The sequence below is a fragment of the Danio rerio genome, chromosome 2 (assembly GCF_049306965.1).
Source record: "Danio rerio strain Tuebingen ecotype United States chromosome 2, GRCz12tu, whole genome shotgun sequence".
Classification (NCBI taxonomy): domain Eukaryota; kingdom Metazoa; phylum Chordata; class Actinopteri; order Cypriniformes; family Danionidae; genus Danio; species Danio rerio.
In genome coordinates, this window is record NC_133177.1 from 13341149 (window position 1) to 13362218 (window position 21070).

Consider the following 21070-nt stretch of genomic DNA (forward strand, 5'->3'; position numbering starts at 1 on the left):
GTTCGTCAACTCTTTGACAAGGTCCATGTTGATTCAACCCCAGCTCCTGCTGCTGCTTCGATACCTCTGCCAGAGTCCCGAGTAATCTCCCCTATGATGGAACCTCGCCTGCCACCACCACAACGTTTCTCAGGTGACCCCAGTGCTTGTGATGGCTTTCTAACACAGTGTTCTCTAACTTTTGAACTGCAGCCTTCATCTTTCCCCTCAGACCGTGCCCGTATTGCATATGTCATCACCCTGTTATCTGGTAAGGCCCTCTCCTGGGCCACGGCGGTCTGGAAGGCGAAGGCACCCTTCTGTTCAAGTTACAAGGCGTTTGAACAAGAATTCAAACGGGTGTTTGATCACCCAATCAGTGGACGGCAAGCCTCAAAAAGACTCCTAACGCTACGACAAGATACTGGCAGTGTGGCAGAATATGCCATACAATTTAGAACAATGGCAGCTGGAAGTGGTTGGAACAATGAAGCCCTCATGGTCTGTTTTCAAAATGGGTTATCTGAGACAATTCAGGATGAACTGGCTACCCGGGAAACATCTCTGGATCTCGAGAACCTCATGAAGCAAGCCATCCGTTTGGACAATCGACTGAGGGAGAGATATTTTAACCACCCCAAGCCCTCCTTCGGGGTGCCCTCTCCAGCACCTACCCCCACATCACAGGTATCTCAATTCAGTGCAGAACCTATGCAATTAGGCAGAACTCGGCTTTCCCCCACGGAGAGAGACCGCCGCATGAGGGAGCAGCTTTGTCTATACTGCGGTTTATCTGGCCATTTTCGTTCCATCTGCCCTCAGCTTTCGGGAAACGCTCAGTCCCATACAGGCCAGGAAGGACTGTAACGGGAGTTACATGCAACAACTCTCCTTCCTCAAGTGGTCTTTTTCTCCCCATCACGCTCTCCTGGGCAGACCAACAGTCCCAATTTCAAGCCTTTGTAGACTCTGGTGCAGCTGGAAACTTTTTAGATCTCACCTTAGCAAAGACCCTCAATATTCCCAGTGAACCTCTTCCTCACCCACTAACAGTTACTGCACTAGATGGTCGACCACTTGCTCCGGGAGAGGTGACACACCTTACGTCCCAACTCTGTCTCTCCATCTATCAACATCAAGAGAGGATCTGTTTTCACCTCATCCATTCACCAGATCTTCCAGTTATCCTTGGTCACCCCTGGCTCCTTCAGCATAACCCACATATTGATTGGCCCTCTAGCACAGTTTAGGGTTGGAGTCCCACATGCCAAACCACCTGTCTGAGTCAGAAATCCCTTAAACCTTCTTTCGAGTCTCAAGAACCCCTAGATCTGTCCCGAGTCCCAGCCCAGTACCACTATCTTAAAGCAGTTTTCAGTAAGAGGAGAGCTACTGTCCTACCCCCGCACCGTCCTTACGACTGTGCCATTGAGCTTTTGCCAGGTTCCTGTCCCCCTAGAGGTGGAATCTTTTCCTTGTCCCTTCCTGAGCAGACTGCCATGGATCTCTACATTGAGGAATCCCTCGCAGCTGGAATCATTCGACCATCCACCTCCCCTGCGGGCGCTGGGTTTTTCTTTGTGGGGAAGAAGGATGGTGGGTTACGCCCCTGCATAGATTACAGAGGTCTCAATAAGATCACGATCCGCAATCGTTACCCTTTACCACTGATGTCCACAGCTTTTGAAATGCTGCAAGGGGCTTCCATCTTCACCAAACTTGATTTACGTAATGCTTACCACCTAGTGCGTATCAAACAAGGCGATAAATGGAAGACCGCCTTTAACACGCCCACAGAGCACTATGAATACCTGGTTATGCCCTTTGGACTGACCAATGCTCCTGCAGTTTTTCAAGCCCTGATTAATGATGTACTCCGTGACATGCTAAATAAGTTTGTGTTTGTCTACTTGGATGACATTCTTATTTTCTCAAACTCCTTCCAAGAGCATGTGCAGCATGTACACAAGGTCCTTTGTCATCTGCTAGATAACCATCTATACATCAAACCAGAGAAGTGTCAGTTTCATGTCTCCCAGGTGAAATTCCTGGGTTTTGTTATTGAACCAGGACGAATCCAGATGGACCCTCAAAAGATCCAGGCAGTGGTGGATTGGCCCTCGCCTTCCTCGGTCAAGGAGGTACAGCGGTTTTTGGGGTTTGCAAATTTTTATCGAAAATTCAGTTAGAGCTTCAGCACTGTGGCAGCCCCTTTATTTGCCCTCACCAAGGGGAACATGATCGGGTTTCGGTGGGGACCTGAAGCTGAAGAGGCATTCAAGATTCTTAAGAAGCGGTTCACTTCAGCACCTATCCTTCTTATCCCAAATGCTGATGAATCCTTCACTGTGGAGGTTGATGCCTCTGAGGTGGGCTTTGGAGCAGTGCTATCGCAAAGGGGTGAAGATAAAAGGCTTCATCCATGTGCTTTTCTCTCTCACCGTCTCACCCCTACTGAGAGAAATTACCATGTGGGAGATAGGGAGCTGTTAGCCGTGAAACTGGCTCTCGAGGAATGGAGACACTGGCTCGAGGGGGCGAAACACCCATTCCAAGTTCTTACTGACCACAAGAATTTAAAATATATCCAACAGGCCAAACGACTTAATCCCCGCCAAGCACGTTGGTCTCTATTCTTTAACCGATTCCACTTCACACTCACCTATCGTCCAGGATCTAAGAATCTGAAACCTGATGCACTGTCCCGAGTTTATGTGAAGTCCCCGCAAGAGGACTGTATCAGACCGATTGTCCCCAGCTCTAAGATAGTAGCCCCCATCAGGTGGGAGCTGGAGGGTTTGATAAGGAAGGCCCAAACTAAGGACCCACAGCCAGGCGGTTGTCCTCCCAACTGTTTGTATGTCCCTAAAGTTGTTCGATCGAAAGTCTTCATGTGGGGACACTCGTCACAGCTTACTTGCCATCCGGGCTCTGCCCGTACCCTTGAATTCCTGCAAAGACGATTTTGGTGGCCAACCATCAAGGAAGATGTGATGGCATTTGTTAAGGCCTGCCCCACTTGCAATCAAAACAAAAGTTCCCATCAGTCACCTCAGGGATTTCTCCACCCACTCTCCATACCTCACAGACCATGGTCTCATATATCTATGGATTTTATCACTGGACTTCCCTCATCCCAAGGAAACACCACTATTTTAGTCATAGTGGACCGATTCTCAAAGGCCGCCCGCTTCATTCCTCTGTCTAAACTTCCCACGGCCAAAGAGACGGCCGAACTAGTCATGAACCATGTGTTCAGAGTCTTTGGCATTCCCCAGGACATCGTCTCAGATCGGGGACCTCAGTTTTCCTCCCGATTCTGGCAAGCGTTCTGTCAATCCCTAGGGACCACTTCAAGCTTATCCTCCGGTTTCCACCCAGAATTAAATGGACAAACGGAAAGACTCAACCAAGACCTCGAAACCACCCTTAGATGCATGACAGCAAACAATCCCACCACTTGGTCTCAGTTCATTATGTGGGCTGAATATGCACATAACTCCCTGTGTTCATCAGCTACAGGCATGTCCCCTTTTGAGTGCCAGTTTGGCTATAACCCCCCACATTTTCCTGAACAGGAGGTGGAAGTAGCAGTCCCCTCGGCCCTCCAGTTTGTTAGACGCTGTCGCCGGACTTGGAAGAAAGCACGTCTCAAACTTCTCAAGGTATCCCAACAGTACCAACACCAGGCTAACCGCAGGCGCAGACCGGCTCCCAATCTGCGTCCGGGCCAAAGAGTCTGGCTTTCCACCAGGAACATTCCCCTACGGGTTGACTCCAGGAAACTATCCCAGAAGTTTATTGGTCCATTCAAGATCGCCAGGAAAGTAAACCCAGTCACCTACAAATTATACTTGCCAAAATCTCTAAAGATAAACCCTACCTTCCATGTGTCTTTACTAAAACCAGTTTTGTCTTCTGCTTTCTTTGTGACAGGAAACCTCCCCCTCCTCGTTTTGTTGGAGGCCAAGCAGTCTTTACAGTCCGCCGGATACTGGACACCCGTAAAGTACGCAAAACTCGACAGTATCTCGTGGACTGGGAAGGCTATAGTCCTGAGGAGCGTTCCTGGGTCCTTGCCAAGGACATTTTAGATCCGAGACTCATTCGAGACTTTCACGCTCTTAAGATGAAATCACTCGGCAAGAACGTCAGGAGCCGTTCCTAGAGGGGGGGGTCCTGTCAGGGTTTTTGGTTAATTTTTCATGTAATGTTTTTTATTCGCCACTAGATGTCGCCATTTCAACTTTTCTTTTTCTGGTTACCTGTAATCACCAAAATCAGTTTCACATGTTCCTTGTTTAGTTGTTTGTATAAAAGTAACCCTTTTTTCCTCTGTTCTTTGCTCGGTTATTGTTGACCCATGCCTGTCACCTACAGTGAGTTCTTCCTTCTTGTTATCTACGCTAGTTCTCTTGTATCTAATATTCCTTGGAGTTTTTTTGGATTTTTTCTGTTCAGAAGTTTTTGCCTGTCTGAGTTGATGTACCTTTTGAAACCTGAAGTTTCCTGTTTTTGTTAACTGTTTTTCATCTTCCATTTGAAGAGTGTTTTTTGTTGCTAATAAAACTCCTCAAGGAATCTGACAGTGTCTCACTGCTGGGTTCTTCAACTACCAGTGGCTCAGTGGTAAGGAGTCCACACTCACACGCCAGGGACCCGGGTTCGATCCCCAAGCCTGACAATATATGTGTGTAATTAGTACTTGAGCAGCAAACTTGTGTTTGCAATCAGAAAAGGCTTTGACGGTGCATGGCTTGGCTTTGTAGTCCATAAATCTTGGATTTGGAGTCTGTTAGTGATCTGAAGCTGCTAAATTGCTGAAAATCATAACAGAACTAAGGCTGAAGAAAATGAAGGAAGGAAGGAAGGAAAGAGTGAATGAATGAATGTATTGGTCAGCGTCCAAACATTTTTTATGATTTTCTACTTTCACAACTTTCTACTGTTACAAGTGAAAACCTGATTGTTTGTGTTAGTTTCAGTGATAATTTGTATTTTATAACAAATATAATTATAATTTGTATTGAAAGTGTCAGTGACACTAGGTAAAACCACAAAGATTTGAAATCACTTATGACCCCTTTTAGGTTAACCATACCAGCAGGTTGATAGCATTGTATAATGAGATTCACAGGGTTATGATGCTTGCATTTTTTTATCTCATGATGTGTCTGTGATGAGTTAATCAATCAACACCATCCCCCACAAAATGGCTATGAGTCAAACCCCTCCAGTTCCTGAATGTCAAGAATAATTTAACACTCTCCTGGTACCGGTGGCTAACGAAAGAGGGCCAGCAGTTAGAGAGAATGTACATATCCATTTTAGTCTATATATGGACTGTAAAATATTTTAATTGAAATAAATGCATGATATGTAAATTAATTTTTATCAGATCAACTACATTTTCACATTTATTATTATTATAATTAGAGAAAAATGACAAATGTGGTGGATGAAAAGGAATTACAATATATATGACTGACGTTTTACTATGTGGTGCTATATGTAGGAAGTCATGTGCAGAGGGGTATTTACTTTAATGGTACAAATAATTATAACATGACAAAAAGCATTTCTTATAGGTCATTTAATTTTAAAGGTGAAATTTTTCAACAGGAAATATTAAGAAACATTATTAATAACAACAATAATTTTTTTCCTGCCACAGTGTGTAAGAATGAAACCTAACAGTATCTAATTCATCTGTCTCTATCTCTCAGTGTTGGGGCAGAGGAAGCAGGAAGCAGGTTTTGGGATGAGCTCCGCCACGTCGGTCTACCAGATGACGTTGATGTCCAAACATTCTTTGAGTCGGGTAAGACATGTTAAAAATGTTATCAAGACACACAAGAGTTATTCAAACTATCTATGGACTTTTAATGCACTTCCACACCAATAATGATAGAGATAAATATGAATATATCAGTAAGTCCCAATCCCATTTTTACCTCTGTTTTACCATCTTGCTTTTAAAAAAATGCTAAAATAAAAACTGCAGCATTTTGCTATCTATAATCCATAGTAATACCTAATACCATAGTAATACCATAGTAATAACACCTGACAGATATGAAAATATTGACCTTTCTTGCCTTTCTTGTCCCACAACATACTTTCACATCTGATACTCGAATGACACTCAAATACCCTGTTAGAAAAGTCTAGTGGCTGTTAATTAGCTTTTTCATAAGGGCTGTTGTTGTTGTTTTCATGTGTTTACATAAATTAATATGGCCACAGGTTTTTGAACATTTATCTTTATATAGTGTGATTTTTTTTTTATGACTTGTTGGACATTTTCAATAAATAATGTGGTCACACCAATGGTCTACAAACTGAACAATTTTAGTGGTTCCAAAACAATGTGGAGATGTGATAAACAATATGAGAAAAAGTCTTAGGGAAACATAACTGATGCACATCATGGGCTTCACAGGGGACTTCGGTCACATGATCTTGTACAGGGCCCTTCAACTAATTAAAGTTTTTTTTTTTTTTTTTTTTGTGGATTTACCGATTTATAATGAGCAGATAGTGTCAAATCAGAGGACAGGGTTTTATGTCAGGATATTTCAAGTTCTTATGTTATTAGAAAAATATGGATGAAAAAAGGGGTTTGCCAATATAAAGGTGCTGTAATTTACTGAATAATATCTTGAGACAGTCATTCTACAAGACAATTTTGAGATTTGGCTCAAAAATGTAAAAAAAATTAAATAAATAAAATATAACAGCTGTTTTAATAACAAGAGGTCTACGAAAAACAAAGTAATGTTTAACAATTTACTGCATTTTAAATGTTAATGCTAATAATACTCTTTTTTTTTTTTTTTTGGTCATGTGTGGCAGTGAAAATGCCATGTCAACAACCTAAATTATATATTAGTTATATATATAATAAGAAATATCTTATTCTGTTGCATAGACTTGAATAAAATAAAGATATGTTGACATTTAATATTAATACAGTGGTGGTCAACATTAGTAAAACACCTGACAGATCTGAAAATATTGACCTTTCTTGCCTCCAAAACATGATTTTTAATTCATAATGTTCATGAAACACGCAGAGCAAATCAACAGATGAGCACAGCATCAGATGAATCGAGTTTTTATCCACTTTGACTGTTTTATTTGGACCATCTACCTTTTGCAGCATTTGCAGCATCACATCTTTAGTTCATCAATAGTTGCGCAATTAATTAGGCTTTTTCTGTGAAGGAACTTGATTGTGTGACATTAACAATGAATTAAGACTTAATGTAGAATCAGAATTAATAACATATTTTCCATGGGTATTGTAAAGACCCATTCAAATCAACTGAAAGCTCTACAAAATGCTGTGTTCCAAAATCTAAAATAAGTTTAGATTTGTCCACCTATCGGGTTTTGGTGATGTATGCTTCACCATATGAGGCATAAGAATAGGAATGTTTGGAAATAACCTGGTTTTACTGATCACATTGTGTTATTATTGTTTGTTTATTTATTTATTAACTAGAAATTCCAACCAAGTTTAGAATAGTTTTGAAACAAATCTTTGCGCCTAACAAACAAATATATGTAATATGTATTAAATATTTGTAGGCTAATGGATATCTTCTGTGGAGTGCGTGCAACACCATTTCCTTACTCCACGAGTTAAAGGGAAAGGAAAGAGTACAAGTAGACTAAAGAGAAAGTAAGGAGGCCAAACAGAGTAGGCTTGTTCTTTATCCTTGCGCTGCAGATGATCTATTTTCTCACTAGTGAAGCATTCAGTTTTTCCACTTACAAAGCCTGTCAGGTAAATAGCAAATGCGCTATGGCGCGACACAACTGACTCTTAAAGGGAATGGGAGAGGAGACTGATTGGTTTAATGCGTGTTATACTCAGAATACACCTGCGATAACTCATTAAGAAAATAAACACAACCCTGTTAGAACACGCGCTGCAGCACAAACCATATTTTTTCATCCTTAAAATAGCAAAAGTGCATTCAGACGTGCCCTTAATGCTTTTGCACCATGTGCTTTAGACTTTGTTCCTAGATTATTAAAGTAGAGCCCATAGAGTTCAATTTAAAAAAGTCTTACAAAATTGCTTTATATTTTTAAATACAATATTTTGAGCCAAGTGCATGCAGAATTTTTTGCTTTCAGCCAAAAGTAACCATTACAATGCATCTCTAATTGTTATTTTTATAGCTAAGTTTAAAACTTTGCTTTCAGTTTACATTCAGAAAAATTTTGAAAATTTGTTATTGTCCTTAGTGTGAACACCCATTTAAAGACAATGTAACTTCTTACTTAAACATTTTGTTTACCAAAACCAAGCCATTTACTTTTATATGAAGATGTGGAAAGATCTTTCAGTGTGTGTACCTGACTTTTCCAAAGAACAATTTAAAGATCAATAGATGACCTAAACGTTTTTTTTTTTTGTCAAGAAAAGCAGCCTGAAAATAAACCTGTAGACACCGTAGTCAGACATGTCACATTTATTTGTGGTGAGCACAAGAAATTGTAAAATAAAACTGAATTGCTGTTCTGCTATTAACTGTCTTTTCTTTATTGGGTTCAAAATGTATGGGCCTTTTTAAAACACATAGCATATTGTTTCCATTTCCATTTATTACAAAGAAAACAATGCAAGATTAGAATTCTCATTCAGTCTACTGATTTCTTTTCCACTTCCTTGTGCTCATAGGTCAATGTTGGGCCCATCAAAGCTGTGCATTATGGTCAAATTTTGTGTGTCAAGCGGAGGATCAATCACTGCTATACGTGGACAAAGCCATCCACTCAGGGAGCACAGAGGTACTGTATGCTTGAATGTTTCTGTTCTTGTTGGCTAAAATGTAAGAAGGCTTGTGAATAAAATAATGTCTTTAAACTTTATGCAAATGTTACATCACCTCACTATAGAACTTGAAAGTTTATGCAAATGATGGTTAAAATGCTTAGCTCTTTTAATGGCTGCACCAAGTGCAATTCTTCTTCTTTTTTTTCTTTTTTTTCTTTTTTTCTTCTTCTTTTTCGATTGACCGTAATGCGTCTTTATTTCAGTTTGATCTGTGACAGCTATCTTTTCTAGAGCTTTCTAATTGCTGTTCTTTAGGCTTTAGCGTAGGTGGACTCCAGAATCCTAATTTAATCTGCTTATGTTAGATTTTCAATAATAAAAAAAAATGTTTTCTTTATTTTGATGCCTAGTCTTTGCTTGTTATCTTACAGTGAATTGTGAACACTAAGAATTTAAAAACATTGTTAATTAGTGGTGTAACGGTTCACAAATCACGGTTCAGATCACATTATGGTTTTTAGGGAGGAGGCAAATGTAATTTGCTTTTCATTTATTACAAAAACAGTACTGCAAGAAACTTGGGTTGAACAAACAAAACTTGTTTGTCTGTAATTTTATTTAAAAAAATTAAAAATTTAAAGACGAAGGAATAAACAACCGAATAAAATTAAATTGTAAAATATTTAGTATTGAGAAAAAATTCACTATTACTACTGTTGCTGATTATGCTAAATGTATAAATCTAACATCATAATTTGTACAGCCATATTTATTTTTGGTTTCATTTTCAATAAATGAATCAGTTATTCACTCATAAAACTTTGTGTTTCATTTAGCGCTGTCAAAATTAGTGTGTTAACGCATACGATTAATTTAAAATAATTATTGCGTTAAAAAAATTAAGTCAATTAACGCAGCTGCAGGTTTTTTTTTTACTTCATGTTTTGGTGGACGTATGTTTAACATGCAAGAAATGTGGATAAGACCAAGGAAGAACTTTTTGAAGGCAAGTTTCAGTATAAAACAATTAGTTGCATCACAGGTTATTCAGAGTTTCTTGCAATTTCGGGTGTTTCATTTTTAACTTTCTGTTGTAAGTTGATACCGCATGGCGAACAGAAAGAAAATCCTCCGCATTTCGTGACTCTGTGTTCCTTTAAGGTAATAAAATCGCTGCTTAGGCTACACGGTAGACTTTTAATAAGAGTATAATCTTAGTCATATTAAAATCGGAGTATTGGTGTTTATGTACTAAATGTACTCAGAATGTCTCTGGTGAAGTCGCAAGCTTTCAAAGACGACATTACTCTGCCTTTCAGCATGAGCCCTCCAAGTTAAGCGTGTTTCCTCATTAAACGCAACGAAAGCGTATGCTTCGCGTTGTGTCAGAATCCTTATGAAATACAGTAATACTTTAGAATGCTTAGTTTAAGCAAATTTAATGAACGCGATCATGTGTGTTGAATCTGAAGGGAGTCGCTCCAGTGTGTTGTGTGTGTGTGTTTGTGTCTGTGTCAGGCCCGTTGACGGGTGTCAGGGGTGGAGTGAGCGACGTATCTGAGTAGGGGCATGTGCGCGCGAGACGTACCTGAAGGACGGTGGGATTGAGTTGCGCGCGACATACCTGAAGTCTAGGAGGGATGCGGTGGAGAGGGGTGTGCAATGTATTTAACGACCGGTTTGCGAGAGATTATCATTCATTTCCGGGCATCCGGGAGTCTCTCTGCATTTGCGGGATATTCCTAGTCTTAGCAACTGGATGAATGTAAAGGAGGATTAGGCAAAATTGTTTCTACTTTAAAATTAATGTTCTCAACTCACAGCAATAAAACTTTACAATGAGTGCAACTGTTTGTATTCAACCATTTTCCATAATGCCTGTATTTTGGCAGTTTTTTTTGCAGTCCACTTAGAATCCAACATGGGAATCAATGTTTTTTTTTTATTGGCATTGATTGTTTTGAAATTCAAATGGCAATTACATGCCTGTGTTTTAATTTCTGTAGAAAATACGGCTGTCAAGCAGGATCTTGATGGTTTATTGTGGGTATGTTGTTTACATGAAGAAATCTGTTACAAGTTAAACAAAAATTCTAATAACAATTATATTTTGAATTTGAATAATTTTTGTCGTTTACATTAATTTTACATTTGAATAGCCAAAATTACACGTTTCAGTATTTTAAATGTGATTAATCGCGATTAGTTTTTTAAAAAAAGGTGCGATTAATTAGTTAAGTTTTTTTAATCGATTGACAGCACTAGCTTTATTGTATCAAAGTATCATTTTTGCCGAATTTTTCAGTAGCATATTTTTGATGGCTGGTTGTCACTACCTATTGGCTAAATAATGTAATTGCTGCCTACAACTTTTAGTTTTGAGTGTTAAGTCGGTGGTGCAGTGGGTAGCGCTTCCCTCTCACAGCAAGAAGGTCGCTGGTTCGAGCCTCGGCTGGGTCAGTTGCCATTTCTGTGTGGAGTTTGTATGTTCTCCCCGCGTTAATGTGCGTTTCTTTCAGGTGCTCCGGGTTCCCCCACAAGTTCAAAGACATGTGGTACATGTAAATTAGGTTGGCTAAATTGGCCGTAGTATATGTGTGTGAATGAGTGTGAATGGAAGTTTCCTAGTGATGGGTTGCAGCTGGAAGTGCATCCGCTTCGTAAAACATATGCTGAATAAGTTGGTGGTTCATTCCGCTGTGGCGACCCCTGATTAATAAAAGGATCTAGCCAAAAAGAAAATGAATGAAAGAAGTTAAATGCATAAGATGGTGATTTTAATCTTTACCATAAACATCAGTGGTTTAAACTGTAAACTGTTATCCCAGTACTTTTGTATCATTAAACATACAGTATTTCATGTTGTGTGGGTGTTTAGATCCCAATCTTTTATTGAATAATCATGCAGCTTGCACTGAATGCATTAATGCAGGCTAAACAAGTAGTGACTAAAAAACACCTTTATTAACCTAAGAAACCCACCACATCTCAACCTACCACAACTTCTTCCATCATCATTGTATTTTACAGGAAAGCCTAAGTGCTTTCACACAAATTATTTAAATGATGTGAGAGGCAATCTCTCTGCGATCATTACAAATTTAGGATTTTTCTACAAAAAAAAAAAAAGTATTAGCCTAATCCGTGGGTTATGCGTGTTCCAAACTGTGAGTTGTGATCTGTACAAATCACGGCTCAACCATGATCTGTTACACCCCTATTTTTAATGTAGTTCGTGGTAAATTTGAAAATTTAAAGTAATGTGGTATTTAATTCTCTTTTTGATTATTGAAAATAAATCTGTTCAAAAGTATTTCTAAATTAAATTCTACTCAAGTAACTTATTTTTTTATTATTAATTTAGATAAACCAGTTGTATTTATTATTTTTTTCTATTTACTGGTTATCTGCAGTAACATGCAAATACATATTGACTTATTGAGTTTATGTTTAAACATAGTAATTTATAGTAACGTAGTAATTGATTTTATTTTTCATTTATTTGGCTTTAAAATTTTGCTTTTCTTAGCTGGTCCGTATATAATTTTATTTTAGTATTATTTATATAATATAGTAATAATGATTTTTTAAATAAAGGAACGTTTATTTATTTATTAACATGAACAAACAATGAACAATGCATTTATTACAGCGTTTATTGTTAGCTATTTTTGTTAAGATTTGTTTATGAAAATACAGTTGTTTGTTTTGATTTTGTGTTAACTTGCAATGCATTAGGTAATGTCAACAAGCACAATTAGTTTTAATTTAATTTTAAATAAATTTTGAACTGCGATTAATGAATGTTGTAACCAGGGCCGGCGCTTCCATAGAGGCGACCTAGGCGGCCGCCTAGGGCGGCAGAATAGAGAGGGCTTGCTCCGGCCCTGGTTGTAACAGTATTGTTCATTGATAGTAGTAAATACATTAACTAATGGAACCTTTTATGTAAAATGTGACCCATTTGTTGTTCGTTTTAATTTAGCAAGGCAACATTTCCATTTTATTTTATGTACTATTTAATTTAATTTAATGTAAGAAAAAAACAAACCGATTAGGTTTAGCTTTTTATCAAATAATAACAATATTAGTGATTTTTATAGTAATTTATGACTTTTAAAGTAATTTAAAACCATTTTCTTGAGTTATTATTTATTTATTTATTTATTTATTTTTGCTCTCAAACCAAGAAATATGAATACAGTTCCTGTGTAATCCAACAGATGGCAGAGAGGACATAATTTCACATGTTTCTACTTGCTGCTATGCACATTTTCCACCATACTGCTGTCTAGCCCTAATTTTTCATTTATACCTTGCTCTTATTTAATGTCATTTAATGACACCTGTTAGGATTCCAGTGATCCTCATATAACTGCTGACGTTTTGGGCCATGCTACTGTGATTCTGTAAGAGGCTAGAGCTGGAGGAGGGATCTAACTGGCTGCTAAAGGTCACTGCTGATCAGCTGTGAAATTGAAAAGTTCACGGCACTTAGAAGAGCTGTGGCATCATCAGCTTTATCATTTAACACCTCCCGTGCAGCTACCCCCTCCAATTACATTCCTTAATAGCCCTCAGCCATTTGATCTTGTGAATTAATAGCAATGCTGCATTTAATGGCAAATGCCTTTTCAGATTAGGGCTATGCAATTTGACAATATATTTCACATGTAGGGCTGGACGATTTTGGCTAAAACGAGAATCACAATTTATTTTGTTTAAAATCAAGATTTTCTCACAACTCTGTGAATGTAAAATAAAGGTTAATATGAGTAGATTATTATTGTTATTTCTCAAACATATGGTAAAACAACACTAACCAACTACTGTTGGTTAAAATGCAAAATTTTGCATAGCCTTGGAATGGTGGACTTGAACAGACTTTAAATTTGTCCTTGTCATTAATGCACAGTAAAGTGATGACATCAGAATACATATACACATAGAATACTATTTATAATTTAAATGTTAAATTATTATGATTGAGACTTGCTCGTCATTTGTCATTGACAACATTATTAATCCATTTTATTTCACAGGTAAAATGAAACATTTGTCTTTATCAGATTCCCTCTTGCATTATATTCAACGTTATATTGGCTAGAAAAGTTATGCTGACCCAGTAAATATTTATTTTCATGTACGACATTGTGTTCGCTATGAAAGAAAAAACATCAAATGCTAGTCGTAATCATAACCCTTAAATGCAATATGAACATTTAAATTTTGTGCGTGCTTACATTTTGCATTTTATTTGATTATTATCGTTATTTTTGTGTCGGACCAAAATCATGAGCTTTAAACGTGAATAAGTGTTAAAAAATGTTATGTTTTTTATTAATATTTATTTAATCTTTATATATTTTTAATCAAGCATTTGCCCTGAATTCTAAATAGATTGAGGTATGTGATTAAATATAAATGATTACATTACTTTAATTTTAATTTACTTTAAAATGTAAAAAAAATAAATAAATATGCTTCGACTGAAATCGATTACTACTCGAGTAGGTACTTAATTTAAAGGTGAATTTACTACATTTTACAGTTTTATAGCATAAATGTGAGTAGTATGAATAGAATTTGGATATACAACAGTACTGTACATCCGCCGTTTGTCATTATCACACAACCTACCTGTGTCAGTTGCCTCACTTCACTCTCATTCATGAATTTTTTTCATGTGGCATCATGCGATACTGTAGCATCCATTGAATGTGCTACAAATTTTCATTGGAAGTTGTCTGCATATAATTGTCGCCTATTGGTTTTTGTTTATTATGAATTTAAATATACAATATATTGATTGAGTTTACAAAAATGGTACTGTATTGTCTCCCAGCCCTAGTTCAGATAAATAAATAGGTTGATATTAGCGTTTTAACATTTGATTTGAAAGTTTGCAAAGGTGGCTTATTTAATGAGACACTGCTTGCTGCAGAGCCACTTGAGCTCCAGCGAGGGAGAGCTTGAGCTCCAACTCCTCCTCCTATAAGCTGTTTTAATGCGTACATGAGCAGCTTATTAACCAAGCGATGTACAGAAACAGAAAACAGGTAGATTCAATTAGCTAGTGTTTAGAGAGAAATGTGTAAGTGTTTTAAGGAAGCTGTTATGAGTAACAGTTGTACACTGTTAGACCTTACCGGGGTTTTTTTTACAGTAGAATACTGGCAACACTGTTGCCAGTCACTCATTGTAAAAGTTCGGTTACAGTAAGTAACTGGCAACAGTCTTGCCAGTTACTGTAACTGAACCATTACAGTAAGTGGCTGGCAACAGTGTTGCCAGTTATTTACTGTAACTTAACCGATACAGTGAGTAGCTGGCAACAGTGTTGCCAGTTAATTACTGTAATAGAGCAGCAGTGGTAACTAACTGGAAACTGTGTACAGTTAATCATTGTATTGTAGTGTTACAAATCACAGGATTATACTGCATACACATTAATAGTATGTCATATATAGTTATTGTAGTGTTACTAAAATTAATCAGTATTCTTAGCTGTTATTAAAAAAATAGAAGGCATAAAATTTTTCAGACAAATTTATTTTATTGTTTTGGCACCAAACAAATAAATAACAGAAAAAGTATAACAAAATTAAGAAATCAGCAGATATAAATATTGTCTTGCATATTACAGGTCTGCACAGTAAGGCTGCGGTCACATTAACCTTTGAGCATGCAAAATTATGTCATACTGCACTGCAAAGTTGAAAAAGCAAGCCAGAGAGGTCATGTTTTTATCTTTGATTGGTCTCAAGCAATCACATAATGTGATTTTACATGTCAGCGTTCTACAAGCTTGAACTTTCCAATGCTGCGAATTATGAAATTTGTCGCATAAGCTATCATTCCAGGTCAGCAGTACTCACATGCGTATGAATGGAAGTCTATAGGGAGAAAAGTGCAGTGTGACCGGGACTTTAAGCTTTAAGCTGTAACTCTAATTAAACACACCTGATCAAACTAACAACAGGTAATGTTGAAGCAGGGTGGGTACTAAACTCTGCTGCGCTGCAGTTCTCCAGGAACTTGGAGTTTGACCCCCATGGTATATAGCAGGGGTGCTCAGTCCTGTTCCTGGATATCTACCTTCTTGCAGATTTCAGTTGCTACCCATATCAAACACACCTGCCTGTAATTATCAAGTGGTGTTCAGGTCCTAATTAATTGGTTTAGGTGTGTTTGATATGGATAGCAACTGAAATCTGCAGGAAGGTAGATCAGCAAATTAACAGCAAAAACACAACATAATTATTTTAAATTTTAAAGTTTTAAATAATTAAAAACTGTGTCAAATCTCAATAAAAAAGTTTAAAATAATTATAAAAAATAAAAATAAAGTTGGCAACACCGAAAAACCAAAGGATCCAATCTTTTATTGTTGTAATTATCTCATGACAACAAACTTTTTTTATTGTTTCTAATATAAATTCATAGGTGGAAACACTGCTCTGAAAAATACTTAGCAACAAACTCACAACCTGGGACCTGACAGTGGAGCTTTTGTATGTGGATGGCTATGTGTATCATGTTTTTGTGATTCCCTGTGATGATGTGCACATGTTACCTTACTGAGATGATGGAATTTAATTTTGGCTTAGTTGCCAGAAAGATACATACAACTGTTAGCATCTGTACATTATGGCAGTATGCAATATCCAATAAATACATATACTTAAACAAAAGTAATGTAAGAAGTGAGGAGAGGCTAACTAGCTAACAATGTAGCTTTCAAGTACACAGTTCAAGATAACAACAATATAACTTAAAACACAGCCTTATTTTAGAAACCCTCAAAAACATTTGAACACATTTTACTTACTCATTGTAGATTCTTATTTAAAGCCTAAAACATATCAGACTCTACATCTGAATTGATGGACAGAGAATAGAGCACACTCAGCAGTAAACAAATCAAACACCTGGCTCCCTTAAAGGGCCAGCATTTTCTGAAAACTCTTTCTAACACCTTTGTGTTTAGAATAAGACAGACAGCCTGTGGGAGTGTGTGGTGATGCCTAAATCATTATTGTCTGCCTTTAAAATGCACGTCTCTATAAATAGCAACATAAACCATCAGAGAAGATGGGACAGTAATGGTTGAACAGTAATTTGCTATTTATTGTCAGTTACTATCTGTAATGAGTACATAAAGTAAATTACTGGAATTTATTCTTTGCACTACACAATTTCATACAAAGTCTACTGCTTTTACAGTAAAATAATATGTGTTAATAAATAATAAATGTTTCCTTTTATCAAAGGAAAACACTGGCTATTTTACAGTTATTTACTGCACAATCTACAGTGTAACAGTACAGTTATACTAATTAAACACACCTGATCAAACTAAATCTAAAGGTAGTGTGTTGAAGCAGGGCTGGAACTAAATTCTGCTGGGCTGTGGCCCTTCAGGAGTTTGACATCCCTGGTACATAGCATATTTTCAAAGGAATTGCCTACATTTATCACAATCATGCACATACCATTGAATAAAAACAATAAAAATATAAAAACTTCATCCAAAGCAAAAAAATAAAAAATAAATAAATAATCTGATCCTCATGTTGTTCCAAACCTGTAGTAATAATAATAAAAAAAAACAAATAACCTGATTAATACATTTATTTAGGAAAGCCTTTATACTATACTGTTAATGCCATTTTTACCTAAGTCATTTGAAGTTTTCCAAACAAGTTCATTGAGTCTCTGCAAAAATGTATGTACGTGCTGTTTAAGATATTTTTTAAATAACACATTTTTACTAGTTATTTAACAAAATACTAATATTCAGCTTAAAGTGCAATTTAAAAGCTTAACTATAGGCTAAACTAGGCAAATTAGATTAATTATAGAAAAGTAAACAAAGTTATAAAAATGATTGTGATAATTTGGTTGCTCTGTGTGAATATTTTTGCCTTTAAATGCATCTCGTCGATATCATTACCTTTTAATTAGCTCTGTGACATTGACATTGGTTGACTCCTGATACTCAATGTTAAAAACATAAAAGGAACCAAAGAAAACACAGAGATGGCTGCAGAGAAATTTAGCTTATCATCAATGCATTGTCTAACTTTCTCCTCAATACTGACCATACACATACCAAACAGTATATGTATATATTTATTAAAAAAAAAAAAAAAAAAAAAAAAAAATATATATATATATATATATATATATATATAGCAACATAAAGCTTCAGAGTACATGGGGTAATAATGGTTGAGCAGTAATTTACCATTTATTATCACAGTAACTATCTGTAATGGGTACATAAAGTAAATTACTTTACTTTAAATTTTACTTGTAAATTTTATACAAATTCTGCTCCTTTTACAGTAAAATATTGTTTCCTTTTATTACAGCAAAACACTGGCTATTTTACAGTTATTTACTGCATAATCTACAGTAAGGGTTAACAGTGTAGTTTAAGCCAAATTAAACATTTGGGAATATTACAATTAGATCACCAGACCTATGAAATAAAATATATTGTTACTTAATTTCTTTGGCATGAGTTAATAAAATAAGCTCTGAACAGTTTTACTGTCGTTAAGAATTGATCAGGATTGGCTAACTGCTCATGATTAACATTTTTATCAGGGCCACAGTGGCATTTGTTTTTATAAACACCAGTTTATATGTTTTGCTCAGTAGATGCTCTTCCTGCCGCAACCCAGTAATTGGGAAACTCCCATACACACTCATTCACGCACACACACACACACACACACACACACACACACACACACACACACACACACACACACACACACACACACACACACACACACTCCAGTCAATTAGTTTTTTTCAGTCCAGCTGTACCGCTTGTCTTGGGACTATTAATAAAAATAATAATAATAATAATAATTATTATTATTATTATTATTCATTCATTTTCTTGTAGACTTAGTCCCTATATTAATCCGGGGTCGCCACAGTGGAATGAACAAAGTGGAATGAACCACCGACTTATCCAGCACATTTTTACCCAGCGGTTTCCTTTTCAGCTGCAACCCATCTCTGGGAAACATCCACACACACATTTGCACAAACACTCCTACACTACGGACAATTTGGCCTACCTAGTTTACCTGTACCACATGTCTTTGGACTGTGGGGGAAACCGGAGCACCCGGAGGAAACCCATCCGAATGCAGGGAGAACATGCAAACTCCACACAGAAACGGCAACTGAGCCAAGGATCGACTCAGCGACCTTCTTGCTGTGAGGCGACAGCACTACCTACTGCGCCACTGCGTGATCCCAGTCCTAGCTGTTAAAATTTCAGATAACAGCTTTTTAGTTGATAAGAAAATAATTTGAATAAACTAAATTCTAAAGTTAGATACTGTTTCTATTTTATGCCTTTAAGTACAGTATCTAGAAAGAGACATTATACAGTATACAGTAAGCTAGAAAGTATACAGTATACAGTAAGCAGTATACAGTAAGCTAGAAATTCCAGTATTGTAGCTATACAAAAGCAGAGAGTTTTTATTAGTATGATGAATTTTTTATCATAGTAATAGGTATAATGAGAGTGATACTTTACCTAACCCCATGTTGGGAGTAAATTATCATTAGACTATAAACTAATTGTTGTTAATTTTTAATTTTTTTACACTATTTTGTTTTTACAAGGCGACATTGACAGATAATATTAGAGCTGTTTTAATGAGCTAAATCCAGGAAAGTTAATCTAACACTTAATTTTATGTTAATTCAACTAGCTAGTCAAAGTTAACTACAATACATTTGTTTCACAGTAATACGGGCTGATTCTAAAAGAGTATACAGTATACTACTGCAATCTTACTCTCGTGTGAATTTGCAGCATCACTAAAGCACTCATTCAATTACATGAATCTGCCAAATATTTAAAGTAGATTTGGCTTATTGCAAATCTAAAAAATAAACTGTAATAAACTTTATAATGTAAAAGACTTTATTTTATTACACATGGTGCTGAGATATTGCACACAATAGTGGCAAAACTGTTTAGTAAATTGGCCTCTTTCTTCTGTGGTCTGTAGGAGATTACAGGCATGATGGGATAATTACACATCACTGATCGTCTGTCATCATTGTGGTTTATGTTCATGTCTCTCACTAGCTGTTAGTCTGACCACAGGCATTACACTTACATGCATAGGTTTGTTTGGTTTTATATTAAATGGCTGATGTTTAAGCTTAAATGTTTATTATGGGATCAGCCTTAAAGTTTCAATTATGGTCTGGGTAGACAAGCTCAATCCTGGAGAGCAGCAGTCGTGATCTCCCTGTATCTTTGTATTAAAACTCAGTAACTGTTTACGCTGTCAGTTTCAATGTGACCCAGTTCAGATTTTTTGCTAATATGTGATACAGATAGGATATGTTCCTTGACTATGAAAAAAGAAAAAAAACATATACATAGAGATTGGTTACAGGCCTCATTTGTATGTGAAAATAAATCAGATAGAAATGGAATATTTGCCAAAATAACTGAAATGTTATTTGAAAAAAAAAAAAAAAAAAAAAAGCAGATCAGATTTTCTGAGGCATAACAGTCTGTATGTCCTTCCCTAGAATACTAAAGAGAACTTTTTTTTAGGAAAATCACAATTCACAGTTTTTATCTCAGAAACTAAATAAACAAACTTAAAAATAGGCCTAAATATTTAGTTTTATTGAAATTAATGTGATGCTTGACCACAAAAATGAAAACGCTGTCATAGGCTCATACACACTGGGACGCTTTTCGTTTGCGTTTATTGTCAGTGTTTTTCATCGATTTTCATTGGTGTCGAGCAGAAGAGTCTGCAAAATCACTCCTTGACGTTTGATGATGCTACACAACTTTAAGCTTCTGACACCTGCTTGTAACACAGAAGAAGAGCGAAAGTTGACACACTTGTTGTTAAAGTTACTGGCGATTCAAACAAGCATCGATGGTTCAAGTAGCAGCTTCAGCTCTAGCGATAAAGAAATGATTATTGTTCACCAGTGCAATAAGCAGCTCCATGTTCATATCGCCCTTTCGGCATCTTCTTCAATGTGCGCTCTCATTAACAGTTTTGCTCTTGAGTGCCTCCAAGTGCTGTTTACTGTAACTTCAGCAGCTCCATGCACGTGTACAAAAAAAAAAAAGCATGAGGCATTTCTTTAAAAAATGATGCTTTTGTGCCTGTCATTTTTCACGTTGGTGTGCACGTTCACATTGGCGACCTTTATTTAGTCACCAGGCGTTAAACATCGGCAGAAAATGCGAGCAAAAAGCACCTTGGTGTGCACGGGCCTTAA

At 36.7% G+C, this 21070-nt stretch overlaps 1 protein-coding gene across 31 annotated transcripts in view; it reads left to right on the plus strand.

Annotated features, from left to right (window-relative positions):
- The window catches only part of kmt2cb (lysine (K)-specific methyltransferase 2Cb), a 189975-nt gene that overhangs the window by 62138 nt on the left and 106767 nt on the right, over positions 1-21070 (plus strand). For all 31 annotated transcript variants that reach the window (XM_009298109.4, XM_017351380.3, XM_005163297.5 and 28 more), the window contains exons 6-7: positions 5706-5800; positions 8675-8784. In XM_009298109.4, coding sequence (XP_009296384.1) covers positions 5706-5800; positions 8675-8784 — 205 coding nt within the window. The remainder of the gene's footprint in view (positions 1-5705; positions 5801-8674; positions 8785-21070) is intronic.